This window comes from Pelophylax lessonae (assembly GCF_965119305.1).
Source record: "Pelophylax lessonae genome assembly, chromosome: 11".
NCBI classification, from domain to species: Eukaryota; Metazoa; Chordata; class Amphibia; order Anura; family Ranidae; genus Pelophylax; species Pelophylax lessonae.
Genome location: NC_138778.1, coordinates 171,296,272 through 171,319,060, shown reverse-complemented (window position 1 = coordinate 171,319,060; position 22,789 = coordinate 171,296,272). Strand labels below are relative to the sequence as shown.

Below are 22,789 nucleotides of genomic sequence, written 5' to 3'. Positions count from 1 at the left end.
GATTTCATCCGAAACCTCTGTACTGTTCAGGGCCTTGAGATCCAGGATGGGACGCACCTTGCCTTCCTTTCTGGGCACGGTGAATAGGTTTGAATAAAACCCTTGAAAGCGTTCCTGAGAGGGAACTGGTACAATCACTCCTTGTGACAGCAAATCGTGTTCCGCCCTTCGTAAGTCCCTTAACCAGACTGGGGATAGTTGAAGATTGAAAGGGAAGAACCTGTCTGACGGGGGAGACCGGAATTTGATCTTGTACCCAGATCGGATCAGTTTGTGAACCCATTTGTCCTGAATCAAGGAGGTCCAGGGTTCCAGAAAGAAACAAAGGCGTCCCCCCACCCCAGAATCGGGTGAGGGCGCTCCCTCATGCAGACAAGGACTTGTCTGCAGATAAAGATTGGCCGGTCTTAGCTTTCCCAAACCTCAGCTTCTTGGAACCCCCAGAAGACCTGAACGATTTACCTTTTTCTTGCGACCCAGGGGCATGAAAAAGACACTGTTGAGCATTAAAGGATGGCCCCCGTCTAGGACGTGGTGCCTTGCCCTTAGAGAATTGGGGCAGACGAGTGCTCTTACCCCCCATGATACCTTCGATCAACTCGTTCAGAGAGGATCCAAACAGCCTCTCTCCTGTGAAGGGGAGATCAGTAAAGGCCTTTTTAGAAGCCTGGTCAGCCGACCAGCATTCTAGCCACACTATACGCCTAATAGCAATCCCCACTGCCAACGTTCTGGCCACTAATGGAGCTTAATCCAGGGAAGTGTCACACATGAACACTAGGGCTTGGGCCAACTGGTCTATTAGTTCCAGCACTGCAAGGGGGAGCCGTTCAGCTTCCAAGTTACTTTTAAGCAACTTCACCCATTCAGTAGCAGTCTGCGCTACCAGAACGTTAACATAGGTAGTCTTTAACATGTGACCTGCTACCACATGTAAATGGCGGGACAAGGATTCCACCCGTCTATGAACGGGATCCGCAAAAGTTGGAGACTCTTCCGCCGGTACCAGAGTCGCTTCATTCAACCTAGCCACCGAAGAATCCACTTTTGGTGGTACAGTCCACCCAGTGGACACTGCCTCTGCAAAGGGGTAACGGCATGCAAAACACTTAGGCACCACCAACATGTGCTTAATACGTCGTCATTGTTCATCCACAGTAGTGTGAAACAATTCTGGACAAGGGAACACCTTGCCTGACTTATGAGATTTGCAGGAGCCAAAAGACACCTGCGTACCTGGCACTATGGGTTCATCGGCCAATTTTATAGTTTCCCGCACTGAAACTATCAGGGCTTCCCCAAAACGTGTTCCAGTGTGGCGGCCGATGAGGACAGGTCCTCTTCACCATCAGAATGTGAAGACACCGACCGCTAAAGGTGGTCTGCGTCTGCGGTGACCATATCTATCTCAGAGTCCGAGCACCTCGTTGATGGAGGTCAGAGGGGAGGGCGTTTGCAGCTGGCAAAATTAGAAATGATCAAATCTACCTTAGACATCAGATTTTGCAAAAGAAATGCAATCTCTTGCTGAGACTGTGAACCGGAAAGGTCCTGCAGTCGCTCCCAGGGGGTCTGCAGGTGAAATTTTATCCTGGCACTCCATGGTTCACTGATTAAAATTTTTGGGCAATGTCCCTTTAAGACCGCTAAAAACACGGTCCCACCGCTATAACTGCGGGCTCTCATTCCCTGATTATTATATAATAATATCAGAGTGAATGAGGAAAAAAACACAGGGAACCCCAGTAAAACTTTACCAGACCACAGACGAAGCTTCCAGCACGATCCGTGCAAAAACAAAACTGACACTGACTGCACAGGAACAGGAAGATAACTCAGCCTCTATAATTAGAAAGCCATGCCGCATGACTGTCCAGCCCACTGACCTCAAGAAATTGGCCGCTCATGCATTCTCAATGGTAAACTATAGAAAATGGCTGCCCATTTAATCTAATAGGAACATAGAAATCATGAACCACAGCAAAATTGCGGCCCCCCACGGCATGCCATGCGGTCTCCAGGTCCCCCAAAGGGGGACCCAGAACAATAGGCATCTAAAGGTCCCTGACCAGGGACCCACACAGGACAAGTCACCCCCCTCATATAAGCACCACACCGGCCGCATTATTACCACCCCCCCAAGGTAAAAACCTGCTAGAGTGTAGGGGAATACCAAGGGGCACACAGGACTAGTCCTCCGAGGTGCCAAGGGAACTGAGGGAGCCCCTAAGATCCGACCATTCCAGGGAGGGGGCCCATGTCCACCCCGAGACCGCCAGGGGTTTTTGGGGGGGATAATTTTTACCCACCATACCACGGTATCAGGTGGGCACCGCTCCGAAACAGATCACCTCCCACCCAGGATGGGGGTGCTGTCAGCCAGGGGGAAGCTGCGACTCAGGGTGTTCCAGGTCATTTGCGCCCCAGCGAGATGGTCCACTCGCAGGCTGTTTCCCATCCATCAGGAAACTGTTGTGGCGAGGCCTATTTCTTGACTATAACCTGCTCATGTCGCTAGCCAGGCCGGGAGACCTTAAGGATCTAGATTATCCAGTGTGAAACCGCAGCCGGCTGTTGCTTGTAGTTCCTCTGGATCTTGGTCCTCAGGAACTAACTAGTGAAAAAAAAAAAAAAATAATCATATACTAGCAAACTTTCCCATAATAGCCAAGACCGAAGTCCCAGCAGGGACCTAGGTCCTATTCCTAAACTAGGCAGAAACAAACTGCATAATGATAGCAGAGTTTGTATGTGGGGTTATGCCTGCAGGGACAGCCCCCATAGGGGTGTGTTCTGTCTTCTTACAGGTTCATACAGTGTGTATTCCAACATTCAGCATAAACCATTCCTGTCTCCCAAATAAGAGGCCTGTTGTTTGTAGTTTAACAGGTTTATTATGTGATGGCAAAAACAGGGTTGTAGAAATATGGTAAAACTATAAGAATACAAAAAGACATGTATAAGTATAGAGTATAAGAACTGCATGCATCATACATTACATAACAGTGAAGCACATGGTACAATGACTGCCTACACATAGGACAGCATGGCTAGCTAACAGTCTAACATCTACACAGTTAACTTTTCTGAGTAGTAATACAAACAACTGCACAGCTCTGCATACTATGATGCCCTAGTTACAGAGGTAAGTGACTCACCAGATATGCTGTTACACAGATGGTGGAGTTTTAGAAGAGAAACATGAAGAAACAGCTCTGATTCTGTGTCCAGGAGACTGAGGACTGCCCCTTCCCCTTCCTAGAGTGCCTTGCAAGAACCCACGATGAGTAGCACCACTATGAGTAGCACCAGAATTATTACAACAAGAAAAACAAGATGTAGTACAACTTAACACCACTAGATGGTGCTATAACCTAGCTAATTAACTCTATTATTGACAGACTATGGCAAATGGTTATGAAACCCTGGCTGGACAGAACAGGGTGGTTAAGCTTTTTTCCTGCCTAGTGCCTATTCCTGATGGGAGCAGCATAATCCTATTAGTCATGAAGATATGGAGCTGTGTCTGTCGATGAACGATAGAGAAATGCATATTTTAGGCCTGAAGATTAGCAGTTTAAACCTCTAACACATAGCTGCCAACTGTCCCGTTTTTGACGGGACAGTCCCGCCAAATAGGACCTTGTCCGGGCTAACTTACTCTGCAGGGACTTGTCCCGGCCAGTGGGGGAGAGTGGGGGAGGCTGGAGGGGCTGTCTGACCTTTATATTCCCTAAAGGTGTCTCCCTGCGCTCCAGCCGCCATCTTCAGCCTCAGAATGGCAGGCAGCCTCTATTCTCTTTTTGTCCCGTTTTTTGCTGTCTCTGTATTCTCTCCCTGTTCCCTATCTTTCCCTTCCAGACAGAATTTTTGTTTTATGGCACTGCTGAGACTATGCTCCCTCTCTAGCATCCCAGGCAGCCCCTCATTTTCTCCAATATCTCTCTTTTGCTCCCCACTCTTCTCTAATAAACAGCACTCTGATCTCTTCCTCTAGCAGTCACTTCTATACCTGTTAACTCTCTAATTTTTTCTTGCCATCTCCCAAACTCCTTGTCCCCCCCATTTTCTCTGTTCCCACCAGTGCTGACTGGTGCTCCATGGGTCGGGGGGGGGCGGCATACGGACCTGACCATGGACCACACCAGCTCCAGCCCGCACCGCACACCATACACCCCCCCCCAGTCGTGCTGCCCCTGGACTGACATGTGTCCTTTGTGTCCCCCTTCATTGGTCGGGCTTCCCCTGTGTCTCCTCCCTCCTCCTCCTTCGCTAATAGGATGGCTTCTCCTTTCGGCCAATTGGGAAACGTCTCAGGACCCACTTTCTGATTGACCAGGAGGAGAATCCGTGTGACAATAGCGAATATTCCTGAAATTCCCTCTTTATTGAGCAGACCCTATAATCTGATAAGTAGGCGGAGATTATGCAGAGTGGGTGGAGCTTCAGGGAAGTGGGTGTGGTAAGTAATTGATAGCTGTGCTGCAAAGTGTCCCTGGAAATTTTTTTCAAATGTTGGCAACTAAGCTAACATGATATATTTTCTGAACACAGAGACCCTGGGGAATAAAACATTGGTAGCTTCAATAAATAATGTCACAGAATATTAGTGCAAAAGTATATCAATTGCATATTTTGAGTAACAAATACCCTACTAAAATACATTTCTTTCTTAGTGCATAGAAAAGGAATATATTCTATATTTTTGGTTACCGTAAATATTAAAGATGAGGTTGCACCGAGCCAAGTCTTAAAATTGAGTGTGCCTGTATAATAACTGCAGTCTCCGGTACCCGAAATTATCCACAGGTGAGGCTATAAAAGCCCTTACAGCAAGGGTGGGGAACCTACGTCCCGGGGGCCGTATGCGGCCCTCAAAGTCATTTGGTCCGGCCCCCCATGCAGCTGAGTCTGTGTCTCTCAGCTAATCTGTCAGAATGGAGCCAATGCATCCTGTATAATTCCGGCTTCATTCTGACAGTCTGAGTGAGTCACAGGCGGAGTGATATCAAATGCACTCCACCTGTGACCAATACAGGAAACATCGCCTCTTCCTCCAGCGCGGCACCGCTGCTAGCCAGCATTTTCCACCAGCAGCACACACAGCAATACCAGCCAGAACCAGCAGTACCAGCCAGAGCCAGCAGTACCAGCCAGAGCCAGCAGTACTCGCAGCAGTATAAGCCAGAGCCAGCAGTACTCGCAGCAGTATAAGCCAGAGCCAGCAGTACCCACAGCAGTATAAGCCAGAGCCAGCAGTACCCACAGCAGTATAAGCCAGATCCAACAGTACCCACAGCAGTACCAGCCAGAGCCAGCAGTACCTCCAGCAGTACCAGCCAGAGCCAGTAGTACCCACAGCAGTACCAGCCAGAGTCAGCAGTACCCACAACAGTACCAGCCAGCAGTACCTACAGCACAGTACCAGCCAGCAGTACCCACAGCAATACCAGCCAGCAGTACCCACAGCAGTACCAGCCTGAGCCAGCAGTACTAGCCAGCCATACCAGCCAGCAGTACCCACAGAACAGTACCAGCCAGCAGTACCAGCCTGAGCCAGCAGTACCCAAGGCAGTATCTACAGCACAGTACCTGCCTGAATCAGCAATACCCACAGCAGTACCAGCCTGAGCCAGCAGTACCCGCCAGCAGTACCCACAGCACAGTACAAGCCAGCAGTACCAGCAGTACCAGCCTGAGCCAGCAGTACCCACAGCAGTACCAGCCAGCTATACCCACCAGCATTACCCACCAGCAGTTCTTTTCAAAACTTACCACCACAAAGTCGACTGCTCTCCAGACTGACCGACGCAAACCTGGAAAACCAGTTGCGAGTAGCAACATCATCAATACCGGCTAACATCACACACCTCACCAAAGAGAAGCAGTTGCAGCCATCACATTAGGGGTGAGTTAATTAAATGTTTGACCAAATATAACAGGCACATTTTTAAGTTGATCATTTTGTACGGCCCCCGAATGATTTCATAAATACCCAAATGGCCCTTGGCAGAAAAAAGGTTCCCCACCCCTGCCTTACAGGTTATCAGTTTAGAGTTAACTGTAAATGATGGCCATAGAATGACTGCTTTAATTCTGGTGTGTGCAGAGCTATATAAGCTCAGACATTGTTTTTGTATGTAGTTGCACCTGGCACATGTATAAAAATGTTTTTTTTTGTTTTTTGTTTTTTCTATATGACACTTTAATTTTTAAAACATTTTTTTTCACATATCTTTAAGGTTATAAAATAGAGAACCAATAGCCCCTGTGTGATATCATATAACTTTTGGCAAGATTTTTTTAAAGAGAAATCAGGCGTCTATTGCACTCTACTGAAGCAAATGAAGCACAGATTGTGATCCATTAGCTCCTTCCCTGGCCAGCGATCTTGTGACCTTACATCATGAATTGGACATTGTACATCAAGTGATGTAATATACTTTGCTTACAGGTTCATTCACCATTGTAAGGGTCAGCGAATGTGACTGCCAACTGACCAATGACCATCTCAATGACATTATGATGCTACCCAGCCTCCTGGGCTGTATAGTAAAGATTTGAACGTGAGCATTTTAAAAGTGTCTGGTCTGTTACACCGTCACCGACTGGCAAGGGTGTTCTCATCAGAGCAGTTGAGTGCAGTAGGGGATCAGGTAATGGGGAGAGGTTTTTGAGTGAGTTCACCTTTTCATTTTCTTAACTTTCAAGTGATTGGTGTTTTTCCAGTGTTGTCCTAAAAGTCGCATTGAAGGACTCTCTTCCTGTTGTATGGTATTACTAATGTTTTTTTTTTTTTTTTTTTTCTTTTGGTAAAATGTTCCCAATGGCATTTTTTTAATTAGTTTGCCTTTTCATCTTGAAAAGCCATTATTCTAGTATCAAGGTTTGTGCCCCTTATAGACTTCAATAGGGTGTGCTGGTAAGTGTGAATTTTGCGGATGTTAACATATCCATAATATCTTTTTACATGTTTTTATTATACTGATATGTTATATTTTGATACTCAAAGTGGGACTAAATTGCCTTTGTTGGTTTTAATCTATAGGTAAGCCTGTAATAAGGCACCGTTTAGGAAATATTTACTTTAGTGACATCACCGGCGCATGCTTATTGGGCTCTGAATGGACCATGCCGTCCATTCAGAATTCTGAATTGACTCCCCCCCACGCATGAGTGGGAGTGACATCATTGCGGATCGACCGCTCATACAGCTGAATACTGTGTCTTTCATGGAGAAACAATAAATTCTGAAGATTTGATAGAGCAAGCAAGGAGATGAGGAACATCTCTTTTCATGATTGCCATTGCAGCTGTGCGACTGCTTTTCCGCACCCGGCCGCTGTGAAAATTCCCTCATCTTATTGGGTAGTAGCACCCCACCTCTGCTTTATCTTATGGATTCATACGGCTGGAGCCCGAGAACTCGTAAGGAAGACCGGGTGAAGATGGAATCGCCTACAGTGGTGACATTACGCCGCTGGAGGGCTTCGTTTTCAGGTAAGTCTCTCATAATGTGCTAGTATGCTGTGCATACTTATTACTAGCATATTATGACCTAATTTTTTTCTGTGGTCTACTACTGCTTTAAGTTGCAGAGCTAATTGAACATTCATTTGACAAATCCTGTTTAGTCCAATGTTTTCAAATTAGATGTAATTAGAATGTGTGAACTATTACACGTTATTGCTTGGATTTCTCTGGTGAATAAGCAATACTGTATGCAACATATTCAAGAACATTCAATAGTAAGAATTAAATACCCTAAGAATATTGGATCAGAAGAGAAAATATCCTAAGAACATTTGGTCAGAAGAGAAAATACTAGTGATTGACCGATATCGTTTTTTATTGCCAATACCGATACTGATATTTTGGTCATCGCATATCGGTATCGGCTGATATCTGCCGATATTTTCGGACATTTAAAAAATATTTTTATTTATTTATTTATTTTTTACAGGTACTCTTGTGGAGGGATCTGGGGGTCTAAAAGACCCCAAACCCCTCATCTGCACTTAAAAGCATTCAAAACCCCAAGTTTGGCTGTATTGAATGCTGTCATTTTTTTTAATTTGGCATCGAGACCCGATCAGAGCTGAATGCAGCTTTGATTGGGTCTCCGCTGGCCGTATAGGTAGGATGCCCAGGTCTGCCGGTGGGACGGGAGACCCGGGCGAGCCGTGGAAGGCAGCGGGGGGGGGGGGGGGGGGGACGTGGTGGGACGTCCCCTCCCGCTCCTTGTAATGACAGCCGAGCGGCTTCTCAGCTACATCAGTTGTCATTACAAGACAGCCAACCGTTGGCTATGGACGCCGGTACCGGGGTGATGCCTCAAGCAGTGGTACAAGCACTTTCCCGAAATATCGGCAATATCGGTAACCTCAGGGGCAGATTCCGATATATCAGGGAAAGTGCAGATCGGCCCCCGATATATCGGCTTTGCCGATAATCGGTCGATCCCTAGCAAATACCCTAAGAACATTAAATTAAAAGTGGAAATCCCCCAAGAACATTTGATTAAAAAAGAAACCTTCCTTTTTTTTCTATAAGTTTAGAACATTCCTAATGCATTAAGATATATATAAAAAAAACCTTCTGCCTTTACAATCACTTTAATTCACATAGAACAAATGTATATATATTAGGCCTGCTGAATATAATCGTCGAATCGATGCATCGCGATGAGACCCTTCGCGATTCTGCATCGATTCGGGGTGACTGCAAAATCGATTAGCTTGACGTCACTTCCGGGGTGGGCGGCGCTTGCGCGTGATGAGAGTGGCAGCGGCAGCCGGGCTTGCGAACACGGAGCTCCTCGTGGGAGAGGAGAGGAGGAGAGCAGAGTAGTAAGTAGCCTTATGCTGGGTGCAGGGGGGTATTTATAAATTAGTAGTAGTGATAAGGATCAATACCTTGCTGGGAGTAAGAGGGATATGTGTATTTGTAGATTCTTGCAGTGGATTAGTATGAGGAGTTGAGGAGTAGTAGTGAGTAGTACTTTGCTGGGAGCAGGAGGAGGAGGTACCGTGCAGGATCACAGATACTCTGCTGTCAGGGTGAGGCATAAGGTGCGGGACTTCCCAGCTTTTCCTCCTCATCGCGTCTGCTGGCTGGTGTGCCCCCTTCTCCTCTATACATACAGCTTTTATTCCCTGCAAACATGGGGCTGGGGGTGGCTAAAAGCCCTCGTAGGCATTAAGAAAATGACATCACCACCGCTTCTGCTCTCAGCTGCAAAAACCCCATATCAGGAACCATCACCCCCAAATCACTCCTCCTTCTTATCACTGACAGGTGCCCCCCCTCCCCTCCTCCTCCTCCCCCACAAACCTGTGACTTTCTCCTTGCACCACCTGCATTGCTGTGAATGTCCTGGCAGGGGTGTCCTGGCTGTCACACAATTCTGGTGTCAGCTTTCATTGTTTGGGTGGGACTGCTTGTCTGCAACACACCTAGTATTACTTGAAGCCACCCTGGGGTTTGTTTGGTCATGGGACTGCTTATAAAAACTACCATAGCATAAAGCAATCTGGAAAAGAGCACAGAGAAGTCCTGCCCATTGACATATCCCTGTCACTTGTCAGTTCCATTCGCAGAAGCCTGTAAAATCCAGTGGTATCACACATAATGAGGTGTTAAGAGTAGAGTTGAGCGGACACCTGGATGTCCGTGTTCGGCGGGTTCGGCCGAACTTTAAAAAAAAGTCCGGGTCCGTGTCCCGGACTTTTGCCAAACTTTTCCCGGACACCGAACCCCATTGAAGTCAATGGGGACCCGAACTTTCAGGCACTAAAATGGCTCTAAAACACCAATGGAAAGGGCTAGAGTGCTGCAAATGGCAGCAAAACGTAGTTAAGAGCATGGCAAGCGCTCTGCAAACAAATGTGGATAGGGAAATAACTTAAAACAACAAAAAAAAAACAGAAAAATAAAACAATGTTCTTCATCTCTGAAGGACGAGGCCCATATGGAGTAGGAGGGAGGTTGAGGTGGTGGTGGATGTGGCGGTGTCATAGGCGTGCGCACAGGGTGGGCTCTGAGGAAGAGGCTATGCCTCGAAACGCGTCAGTCACCTCATCGGTCATGGACGATTATATGGACTAAACACGGACAATTGAGCAAATCAGCTTGACACGCCTTATGTTTATCTACGTCTGTGAGTAGCCATTTTTTAATGTTACATAAATAAAGCCTTTTATTGAGGATAATGCGCTAGGTCGGTGCGCCCTTTCTTTGTTCTTTTTGCCAAATTGCTATCCGCCTCAGGCCCATCCACCACTGCATTTACCCAGTGTGCCATTAGGGAGATATAACGCCCCTGACCGTGCTTACTGGTCCACGTATCGGTAGTTAGGTGGACCTTGCCACAGATGGCGTTGCGCAGTGTACACCTGATTTTTTCCCCCACTTGGTTGTGCAGGGAAGGGATGGCTTGCCTGGAAAAGTAGTGGCGGCTGGGCACGACGTACTGTCGGACAGCCACAGACATAAGGTTTTTAAAACTGTGCGTCTCCACCAGACGGAATGACAGCATTTCAAAGGCCAAGAATTTTGAAATGCTGGCATTCAGGGCCAGGGAACGCGGCTGGGTAGGGGGGTACTTCCTCTTCCTCTCAAGTGTTTGGGAGATGGAAAGCTGAACGCTTCCATGGGACATTGTGGAGATGGTTGGTGACCCAGGTGGTGGTGTTGCTGACAGATCCTCTGTTTGCGAGGTGGCAGGTGCCGGTATCACTACAGATGTGGCTGGAGCGGCCGAGACTGCAGCAGAAGAGGAAGCAGGATGAGCCAGAGACGTTTCTTGGTTTTGAAGGTGTCTACTCCACTGCAGCTCGTGCTTTGCACTTAGATGCCTGATCATGCAGGTTGTGCTCAGGTTGAGAAGGTTTATGCCTCGCTTCAGGCTCTGATTGCACAGGGTGCAAACCACTCGTGTCCTGTCATCAGCACATTTTCTAAAGAACTTCCACGCTAGAGAACTCCTTTGAGCTGACTTTGGTGCGCTCGTTCCCTTGCTGCGTTGGGCAGTAGCAGGCGTAGTGTCTAGGGCACAGCCGCTCCGCTTCTGCACCCTGCTCCCTCTTCTGCTGTGCTGGTGGCTCTGTGCGACCACCGCCTCTTCCTCCATACTACTCAGGTCACCTGCATGACGTTCATTCCATGTGGGGTCGAGGACCTCATCGTCCTCCACATCATCTTCCACCCAGTCTTCACCCCTGCCCTCCTTGTCGGTCTCCACAATTCTGAACGCCGCAGCAGTTGGCACCTGCGTTTCGTCATCATCGGAGACGTGCTGCGATAGTCCTTGCATGTACTCATCTTGAGAAATAAGTGGTTGGGCATCGCTGCACTCAATCTCTTCCACTTCTGGGGCAGGGCTAGGTGGACGGCCCTGGGAAACCCTGCTGACAGAGTCCTCAAAAAGAAGAAGAGACTGCTGTATGGCTTGGGGCTCAGACTGCTTGCCTGATTTGCAAGGGGGTGAGGTGAAAGACGGTTGGACATCGGCTGCAGGTGCCAACTCTGACCTTTCTGCAGTAGACTGGGTGGGAGACAATGTGAAGGAACTGGAGGCACTGTCAGCAGCAAACCAATCTACTATCGCCTCTCTGTGTTCTGGCCTCATCACTTCTAGAGGCGTATGATGCCCTACCAAATACTGATGCAGGTTCTGTCGCCTACTAACACTTGAGGAAGGTGTTTCACTTGTGCGTGTAGCTGGCACAGATGGACCACGTCCTCTCCTTGCAACAGGAGCTCTACCAGCAGCACCACGACCCAGGCCACGGCCCCTATTTGACGGTCTCCTCATATTTCTGTAATTTAAGATCTTGCCCTAGAAAGGTGTTTATTGCATAGCGGAACAAAACAACAACAGTATAGCACGGGTGTATCTAACAGTCAAATATGCAAACTATGCCGCAATTTAATGTTTTTTACCCCAAAAGGGTGTATATTGAATAGCGGAATAGGATAAAAAACGGTGTATCTCACACGTACCGATACAGACTATGCCGTAATTTAATTTTTTTACACTCCAAAAGGGTGTAAATTGAATAGCGGAATAGGAAAAATTTTATAATACGGTGTATCTCAGACGTACAAACACAGACTAGACCCCGATTACAATTTTTGGTACCCTAAAGGCAGGATGAGGAAGAGGAGTAGGAGGAGTTGGGAACAGGAGGCAAACTGAAGCGCCCTGCAATCCTTGGCGGGGGAAGGAGATGCGCCAAACAAATTTAAAAGGTGTATCTCACACGTACCGATACAGACTATGCCGTAATTTAATTTTTTACACTCCAAAAGGGTGTATATTGAATAGCGGAATAGGAAAAATTTTATAATACGGTGTATCTCACACGTACAAACACAGACTAGGCCCGATTACAATTTTTTGTACCCTAAAGGCAGGATGAGGAAGAGGAGTAGGAGGAGTTGGGAACAGGAGGCAAACTGAAGCGCCCTGCAATCCTCAGCGGTAGAAGGAGATGCGCCAAACAAATTTAAAAAGGTGTATCTCACCTGTACCGATACAGACTATCCCGCAATTTAATTTTTTACACTCAAACAGGGTGTATATTGAATAGCGGAATAGGACAAATTTTACAAAACGGTGTATCTCACACGTACAAACACAAACTAGGCCCCGATTACAATTGTTTGTACCCCTAAAAGGCTGGATGAGGAGTAGGAGGAGTTTGGAACAGGCAGCACCCTCAAATCTTCAGAAGTATGAGATGAACCCCAAAAACTTGGAAAGGTGGATCTCACACGTACCAACACAGACTATCCCACAATTTAATTGATACCCAAAGGTTTTTATTGAATAGCGGAATAGAAAATATGATCAAAAAAAGTGTATGTATCTCACACGTACAGAACCACACTAGGCCCCAATTACTATTGTTTGTACCCCTAAAAGGCTGGATGAGGAGTAGGAGGAGTTTGGAACAGGCAGCACCCTCAAATCTTCAGAAGTATGAGATGAACCCCAAAAACTTGGAAAGGTGGATCTCACACGTACCAACACAGACTATCCCGCAATTTAATTGATGCCCAAAGGTTTTTATTGAATAGCGGAATAGAAAATATGATCAAAAAAGTGTATGTATCTCACATGTACAAAACCACACTAGGCCCCAATTACTATTGTTTGTACCCCTAAAAGGCTGGATGAGGAGTAGGAGGAGTTTGGAACAGGCAGCACCCTCAAACCTTCAGAAGTATGAGATGAACCCCAAAAACTTGGAAAGGTGGATCTCACACGTACCAACACAGACTATCCCGCAATTTAATTGATACCCAAAGGTTTTTATTGAATAGCGGAATAGAAAATATGATCAAAAAAAGTGTATGTATCTCACACGTACAAAACCACACTAGGCCCCAATTACTATTGTTTGTACCCTTAAAAGGCTGGATGAGGAGTAGGAGGAGTTTGGAACAGGCAGCACCCTCAAATCTTCAGAAGTATGAGATGAACCCCAAAAACCCCAAATATCATTCCGCTCTGCTGCAGGCCACAATTAAATTTTTTTTAACCCAAGGCTGTATATTGAATAGTGGAATAGAAAAATGTGTATGATTTTTGAAACCACTCAATAATAGCACATGTGAACTGAACACTGAACACAGCAGTGTATGATCAGAGTCAGCACAGCACAGCTGAAGGAAAAACGCTGCACACAGTGACTGATAGAAAAATACTTTTCTCCCTCCTCCTCAGTGGGCAAAAAAAATTGTGTTCACTGCACCCCACACACAGCAAAATCGATGTGGACCACTGACACCTGCCTATCTCCAGCCTCTCCCTAAATGGATTGATAAGATCGTAGATAGGTCACTGCAAACCCCTCCCACACAGCAAAATCGATCGTAGAAAACTGACCCTAAAAATCAGCAGCATCCTCTCCCTAAAAGGATTGATAAGATCGTAGATCGGTCACTGCAAACCCCTCCCACACAGCAAAATCAATCGTAGAAAACTGACCCTAAAAATCAGCAGCAGCCTCTCCCTAAAAGGATTGATAAGATCGTAGATCGGTCACTGCAAACCCCTCCCACACAGCAAAATTGATCGTAGAAAACTGACCCTAAAAATCAGCAGCAGCCTCGCCCTAAAAGGATTGATAAGATCATAGATTGGTCACTGCAAACCCCTCCCACACAGCAAAATCGATTGTAGAAAACTGACCCTAAAAATCAGCAGCAGCCTCGCCCTAAAATGCCTACAACTCGCCCTGCCTAACACACTCCGACCTGTCCCTCAATTCTATGCGGACACAAATGAGTTTTGCCTGCCTGACTGTCCCTAATCAGCAGCCAGCACGTATGATGTGTGCTCTGTCCCTGAACTAGTACACAGCAGAATGACGCCGCAGCGGCGCTGGCTCGAACTTATAAAGACTTGGTCACATGCTTCAGATGGCCAATCACAGCTACTAATACATTTGTAGGAATGGCTGGGATGGCTTAAGGCACACCAGTTAAATGCTTGTTGATTGGCTGTTGAAAGCCCGCCATGAAAAGCGCGCCAATGCATGCAAAACCCGGAAATAAAACGACCGAACACAGATTTTTACCCGAATATACAGTAAAGTTTTCGGGTCCGTGTTCGGGTAACAAAAAAACAATTATTCGGTACGAACACGAATAATACAGTCCGTGTTCGCTCAACCCTAGTTAAGAGGCTTAGGAACTTTAAAGAGTTGGACTAGTGGGACTAGTCCCACTATGTCCCAGTATTGGACATAGTGGAATTTAATATTAAATGACCCCTGTGGAGTCCCAGTACCCTCAGCACCCTCACTGGGGGGGGGGGGGGGTGTCGCACTACAAGGACTGCTGTCATAGATTGATCAGAATTTGTAAAGTCTAATTTGTCCTCATTCCCCTGAGAGGGGGGATTTATGACAGGGAGCATTATCTTTACTACAAGAAGACCTGTTTCCTTCACAATTATTGATCTGATAAGCAGGAGCAGATCAGGGAAAGTGAGAGGAAGAAGCAGGTAGATAAGTCCAGAGAAATGGAATATGAGGCTCATTACAGCCCTTTAGGAAATAATTTGAAGTAAGCTGACATATCCTGTACTAGAATTATGTTCATATCATACAATTAGTACTGGGGAAAATAGCAGCAGCACCATCCCATACTAAAGGAGAGCGGAGCCTGCAGAGCAACCCAACCCACGGACTACCGTCCCCCCCAATGGACTGGCCGAGGAGGCCCTGCTTTCCGCCTGTACCGTGCACACTACACTGCACGAGTCCGAGCTCCAAATGCCGACATGAGGCTCATCAACCGGGACCTGTCCGTGTCCGAGCCCTACTCCATACACCTACTGGCTACCACTACTTCACCCACAACTGGCTGCAGCTCTGCTTCCTGGAAGGTCAGGGCACTACAGGGCCCATCATTACTCCTTACCAGGGCCTGTTATACTACAACTAGGGGCACTACAGAGCCCAGCATTCCTCCTTACCAGAGCCTGCTATAGTACAACTAGGGGGACTACAGAGCCCAGCATTCCTCCTTACCAGGGCCTACAGTACTACAACTAGCATCAGGTAACTCTTCTAACCTGATGTGGCCTGCTCTAAAGGGGGATCTATGAGGGGACCTGCTCTACTGAAGGGGGATCTATGGGGGGACCTGCTCTACTAAAGGGGGATCTCTGGGGATGCTGGCCTGCTCTAAAGGGGGATCTATGGCAACCCTGCACTAAAGGGGATCTATTCCATAGATCCCCTTTTAGAGTAGGGTCCCCATAGATCCCCCTTTAGAGCTCAGTTCCCCTGGATCCCCTTTAGGGCAGGCCCAGGCTCCCCATAGATCTCCTTTAGAGCAGGGTCCCTATAGATCCCCCTTTAGAGAAGGGTCCCCATAGATCCCCCTTTAGAGAAGGGTCCCCATAGATCCCCCTTTAGAGCAGGGTCCCCATAGATCCCCCTTTAGAAAAGGGTCCCCATAGTAATCGGGATGCATCGTGATGCATCGCGGAATCGAATTGTGACTCTAATAATCATAATCGCATCGAATCGTGAGGTAAGTGAAGATGCGCAGCCCTAATGTACATGAAGTTTCATTAGATGAATAGCTATGTGAATTTCTTGGAAATAGACCCCATAGAATGCCTCTTCTGCAATACAATTCCTACCTACTCTCATTTTTTTTTTTAAATAAAATCACTCTTTTTATTTAATTTGTAATTCATATTATAAAAACGACTTTATCATCAAAAGTCACAATGTTTGGTATATGTCTCAGAATTTTAAGTCAAATATCTTTTACATTTTTAGTTATCCGGGCTCCAATAAGAGTGCATGTTCCTGCCAGCTGAGAAAAGGGTTTGGGGTACAACAGCTTCAGACATCTGTACCTGCAGATGATTTAAGGTCTGCTGTGGAAAGACGTAAGAAGGAATATGAACATTACAAGAAAAGGTAAGATATAAGGGACAATGTATATGTGTTGTGTTCCTAAAGGTAAATATGGGCGATGATATTTTATCAGGAAGGTCAGGCTAAAGAAAGCAGTTATTGCTCTGGGTTACAAAATCAAAATATGGAAGCCAGAAAATTATGATAACAGCAGTGCTACACATATGGAGCTCCTGTGTTCGGCTCGTCTGTTTGTAGTTGCTCAGTGATAATCGTCTAGGGAGTCAGTATACAAAAGACAGAGAGGCTTCCATGGCGTAGTAGAACTGTATATCGGGGGGGGGGGGGGGGGAAGTGAGTTTACACTATTTTTCATTTCATTTCATTTCATTTTCATTTGATCACAAATTATAAGTTTTCACCCCCGAGATGGGGATATCACAATAAAAGTATTTGTAGCAATATTTCTTCATTCACTCATTTATAGCACTTCGGCAAACTGGTACACAAATTGGTTTACACAGCACAAGTGCACTTTAATAATTTTTGGTTTTAATAAATTTGAATAGTAAACAGATAATTTTCTGCAGCACAAAGCACTTTCTGTTTATTTTTGCACACTCTTTGCCCAAGGGCTAACCTTTTAAGCACAGTGCACTTTCTACACTCTTTTAAGATTATTATAATCTATAATTTTTGCACAAATAATCTGAGATGTGAAGGTGCAGGCATTGGGGCTGATCTGAGGTGTGAAGCTGCAGGAATTGGGGCTGATCTGAGGTGTGAAGGTGCAGGGATTGGGGCTGATCTGAGGTGTGAAGGTGCAGGAATTGGGGTGATCTGAGGTGTGAAGGTGCAGTGATAGGGGTTGATCTGAGGTGTGAAGGTGCTGGGATTGGGGCTGATCTGAGGTGTGAAGGTGCAGAGGTTGGGTTGATCTGAGGTGTGAATGTGTAGGGATTTGGGCTGATCTGAGGTTTGAAGGTGCAGAGGTTGGGCTTACCTGAGTTGTGAATGGGCAGAGATTGGGCTGATCTTAGGTGTGACGGTGCAGGGATTGGGGGGATCTGAGGTGTGAAGGTGCAGGAATTGGGGTGATCTGAGGTGATCTGTGAAGGTCACACCTCAGATCAGCCCCAATGACTGCACCTTCACACCTCAGGTCAGCCCCAATCACTGCACCTTCACACCTCAGATCAGCCCCAATCACTGCACCTTCACACCTCAGATCAGCCCCAATCACTGCACCTTCACACCTCAGATCACCCCCTATCACTGCACCTTCACACCTCAGATCAACCCCTATCACTGCACCTTCACACCTCAGATCAACCCAATTCCTGCACCTTCACACCTCAGATCAGCCCCAATTCCTGCACCTTCACACCTCAGATCAGCCCCAATCACTGCACCTTCACACCTCAGGTCAGCCCCAATCACTGCACCTTCACACCTCAGATCAGCCCCAATTCCTGCACCTTCACACCTCAGATCAGCCCCAATCACTGCACATTCACACCTCAGATCAGCCCCAATCATTGCACATTCACACCTCAGATCAGCCCCAATCACTGCACATTCACACCTCAGATCAGCCCCAATCACTGCACATTCACACCTCAGATCAGCCCCAATCATTGCACATTCACACCTCAGATCAGCCCCAATCACTGCACATTCACACCTCAGATCAGCCCCAATCACTGCACCTTAACACCTCAGATCAGCCCCAATCACTGCACATTCACACCTCAGATCAGCCCCAATCACTGCACATTCACACCTCAGATCACCCCAATCACTGCACCTTCACACCTCAGATCAGCCCCAATTCCTGCGCCTTCACACCTCAGATCAGCCCCAATCACTGCACCTTCACACCTCAGATCAGCCCCAATCACTGCACCTTCACACCTCAGATCAACCCCAATCACTGCACATTCACACCTCAGATCAGCCCTAAACACTGCACCTTCACACCTCAGATCAGCCCCAATCACTGCACCTTCACACCTCAGATCAACCCCAATCACTGCACCTTCACACCTCAGATCAGCCCCAATCACTGCACCTTCACACCTCAGATCAGTCCCAATCACTGCACATTCACACCTCAGATCAGCCCCAATCACTGCACCTTCACACCTCAGATCAGCCCCAATCACTGTGTAATGTTCCGGTACCTCTGGTACCCTTGCTTCCATATTTCTCCTCTCTTAATTGCGTCCCATCTTGTATAACAAAGGACGCATATACCTTTAAGACCGGATGACATCACTGCCGAGCGCCGCTATGAGCTCGTCGCTCGTTCAAACCCACATGTTCATCGCACCTACGCCTGAGAAGTCGGAGCTGCTGACATACCTTCCTTGCTGAACTGAAGCCGGAAACCTCGCTGGTGATCCGTATCTCACTACGGGATCACCCCTCTCCAATGGACACTGTTATTCCTAAACCTATCTAAGTGATAAGTACCCCGCAGGGGATTCTTGCTAACCAATCTCCTACTGTCATCTACTGCAATTACCAAGACTATCTATCTATTCACTATCATCTGCATAAGACTGTTAGCTCTTGGGACTACCTTGAACTATCCTTGCACTAGGTTACTCTGTCTAAGTATACTCCATCTGTGTCCTCTTACCATCTGCACTATACTTGACATCAGAACCTATCTGCTTTACCATCACCTGCAACTCTCCTAATACTACTTCTAGTGCTCACCATACAATAGCCTGTCTCTCATCTATATCCTCATATACTCTATCCCTCCATTAAACATCTATTGATATATATATATAGTATATAACAGGCTGTACACGGTGATGAAGTCCTGAGAGTTGGATATGTTGTTCAACAGATTCTCTACAAGGCTACTGAGTGTAATAATTCTAAAGCTGTAAATCCATCCACAAACAAAAACGCATGAACGTTACAGATTGAACGAGCCTTTAAAAAAAATATGGATTCAGCAGAATTATCCACTCATGTACTACAATTAAAACAGCAAGTAGATGCATTGATCCATGTGCTTACAGAGGTAAAAAATGACAATCAAACCTTGAGACAGCAGCTTGGCCGTCTCACACAGCCTCCTGCTGCTCAGCCCCGTGAGCCCAAGATAAACCCTCCTATAGTGTTTTCTGGTGATCGGAGCAAATTCCGTGAATTTAAAAACACATGTCAATTGTTTTTTTTGTTAAAACCTCTAACCAACACCACTGACCATATTAAGGTTTGTACTATCATCTCCTATTTAACGGGTGAACCCCGGGCCTGGGCAGATGCTCTCTTTGAAAAGGATGATCCACTCCTTAATTTCCACTCCCTTATTTCTAGCACAACTTGCTACTTTATATGAAGACCCCAACCAGCAGAGTACCGCTGACACACAATTTCGGGCCTTAAAACAAGGAAGGAGACCTGTTGAAGATTTTGTGGCGAATTTTAAAAGATGGTCCCCTGATTCAGGGTGGAACGACACATCTTTGCGAACGCAGTTTAGACTCGGCCTATCTGAGGCCGTTAAAGACGAGCTCGCCCGAGCGGATTTACCTGGCACTCTAGAGGGACTGATCCAGACCAGTATCAATATTGACAGACGACTACGAGAAAGAAAGGCTGAGAAGATGGGCTCACCATTTTCCAGTCCTTCTCGGATGTTGCCTGATGACCCTACTCCTATGGAAGTAGGAATGATACGTCCACCTCTGACCCTTTCTGAACGTGCCAGGAGGAAAACCGAACATCTTTGCATGTACTGCGCATCCCCGAATCATTTGGTAAACGACTGTCCTCTTGTCCGCAGAAAAGAGGGTGAGTGTTCAAATGTCTTGCTAGGGGGACTCACAACTTCCTTCTCTAATCCTTATCTTTTTGTTCAATTAACATTGCAGTGGGACCAAACTAGGATCACCACCAAGGCTATGATTGACACAGGATCTTGTGGAAACTACATTGACATTTGTTTTGTCTCCCTTAATAAAATACCTATTGTTTCAAAACCCAAACCTGTCTCCGTTAGTTTTATTAACGGTACCCCTTTACCCTCTGGTCTTATCACCAGTCAGACACAGGCACTTCTTGTAACTGCTGACGAGTCTCATGTGGAGACCACCACCTTTGATGTATTAACTTCACCACATTTTCCAATCATTTTGGGACTTCCCTGGTTACACATACATCAACCAATCATCGATTGGAAAACAAAAACGTTAACCTTCTCTTCTCACTATTGTGAGACGACGTGTAACCTCCCCACACATGATAGGATCCTGTCTGTACTGCCGGATGACATTATTCCTAAGTGTTATCAAGATTTATCGGAGGTTTTCCTTGAGAAAAACGCTCAAATGCTACCTCCTCATAGGGACTATGATTGTTGTATCGATCTGCTCCCTAATAGCAAGTTGCCTTACGGACATGTATATCCTCTCTCACAGGATGAACTCTCTCACCTTAAGGAGTATCTGGATGAGAACTTGGCAAAAGGATTCATCCGACCTTCTACTTCCTCCACTGCTGCTGGGCTCTTCTTCGTCCGCAATAAGGACTCTAGCCTTAGGCCTATCATTGATTTCAGACAATTAAATGCCATCACAATAAAGGATCGTTATCCTTTACCTCTTATTCCTGAACTTATCGAACAGGTGCGTGGGGCTTCTTTCTTTTCAAAATTGGACCTAAAAGGGGCATACAATTTAATTCGAATCCGTAAAGGGGATGAATGGAAGACGACATTCAGAACCAGATACGGACTGTTTGAGTACCTTGTAATGCCATTTGGGCTATGTAATGCCCCCGCAGCCTTCCAACGGTTTATAAACGAGATATTCCGAGACTTGCTTGATGTTTGTGTGGTAGTATATTTGGACAATATACTTATCTATTCTCATTCCTTACCTGAGCACATAAAACATGTGAGACTTGTGTTGTCAAGACTACTTGCACATAACTTATATGTTAAATCAAATAAATGTTTGTTTCATAAAGAGGAGGTACTATTCCTAGGATATATTATATCTAAAAGTGGAATCAAAATGGACATGAGCAAAATATCCTGCATTCTGGATTGGCCTGTGCCAACCACTCGCAAAGCATTACAAAGGTTCCTAGGATTCTCTAATTACTATAGGAAATTCATTAAAAACTTCTCTGCGATTGTGAAACCTCTCACACAACTTACAAGCACGAAGAGACCATTTAATTGGACAAAAGAAGCAAAGGAGCATTCTCTCTGCTGAAATCAAGCTTTACCACTGCCCCCATACTATGCCATCCAGACCCATCCCTTCAATACATCTTGGAGGTAGATGCGTCTAATATGGCAGTAGGAGCAGTTCTCTCACAACGACCAACAAACACCTCACCTCTTCACCCAGTTGCTTTCTTTTCAAAGTCATTAAGTAGCCCTGAGGTGAACTACCCAGTAGGTGAGAAGGAGTTATTAGCCATAAAACTGGCATTAGAGAATTGGAGACATCTACTTAAGGGCACTCAATTGCCAATTCTGATATATACTGATCACAAAAACCTCCAATACCTTCAGACTAATAGAACTCTTTCCCACCGGCAGGTACGATGGTCGTTATTCTTTCTGAGATTTAATTTTTTAGTAACTTACACGCCCGCAGACAAAAATAAAAAAGCGGATGCACTCTCACGACTAGCCGAGAAAGATTGCACTGAGGTTCCCTCAGTTCCTATAATACCACTTGAACGTATTATCGGAGTCGTTCGCTCACTAAAGGAGGAGATTTTGCACAGCATAGGGTTGGATTCACCTCCACCACAACTAACTACTGACGCAGAAGGCTTCCTCTACTACAACGATAAATTATACATACCCCCTACTATGCGAACCAAGATCTTAGAATTGTCGCATGATGTACCTATGGCAGGACATATGGGTATGACTAAAACTTTAAATCTACTTACTAGGCAGTTTTGGTGGCCAGACATGAAGACAACCGTAAAAAAGTTTGTTTCATCTTGTGATATCTGTGCAAGGTCTAAAATTGACAACATGAAACCATCAGGATTACTTTGTAGTTTACCGATACCCCACGTTCCGTGGGAAGTGGTATCCTTAGACTTCATAGTGGAATTACCACCTTCCAAAGGATTCAACACCATCTTGGTATCAGTGGACCATCTGACCAAGATGGCACATTTCACCCCTATCCGAAAACTACCTTCATCCAAACAAACAGCAGAATTACTTGTGAAACATGTCTTTAAGTTACATGGTATTCCAAAAACACTGCTGTCTGACCGTGGTTCACAATTTATCTCAAAGTTTTGGCTAGCTCTATGTCAGATACTGCGAATAGAGCGTAACCTCACTTCTCCCTACCACCCTCAGACCAACGGACAGACAGAGAGAGTTAACCAGTGCATTG

General features: G+C 46.1%; 1 protein-coding gene across 1 annotated transcript in view; it reads left to right on the top strand.

Moving 5' to 3' along the window:
* LOC309566677 (beta-1,4 N-acetylgalactosaminyltransferase 2-like) overlaps positions 1 to 22,789 on the top strand; it is a gene marked incomplete at both ends in the record, with an annotated part of 345,172 nt that overhangs the window by 109,914 nt on the left and 212,469 nt on the right. Inside the window, one exon of the mRNA XM_082271932.1 lies at positions 16,308 to 16,451. Coding sequence (XP_082128058.1) covers positions 16,308 to 16,451 — 144 coding nt within the window. The remainder of the gene's footprint in view (positions 1 to 16,307; positions 16,452 to 22,789) is intronic.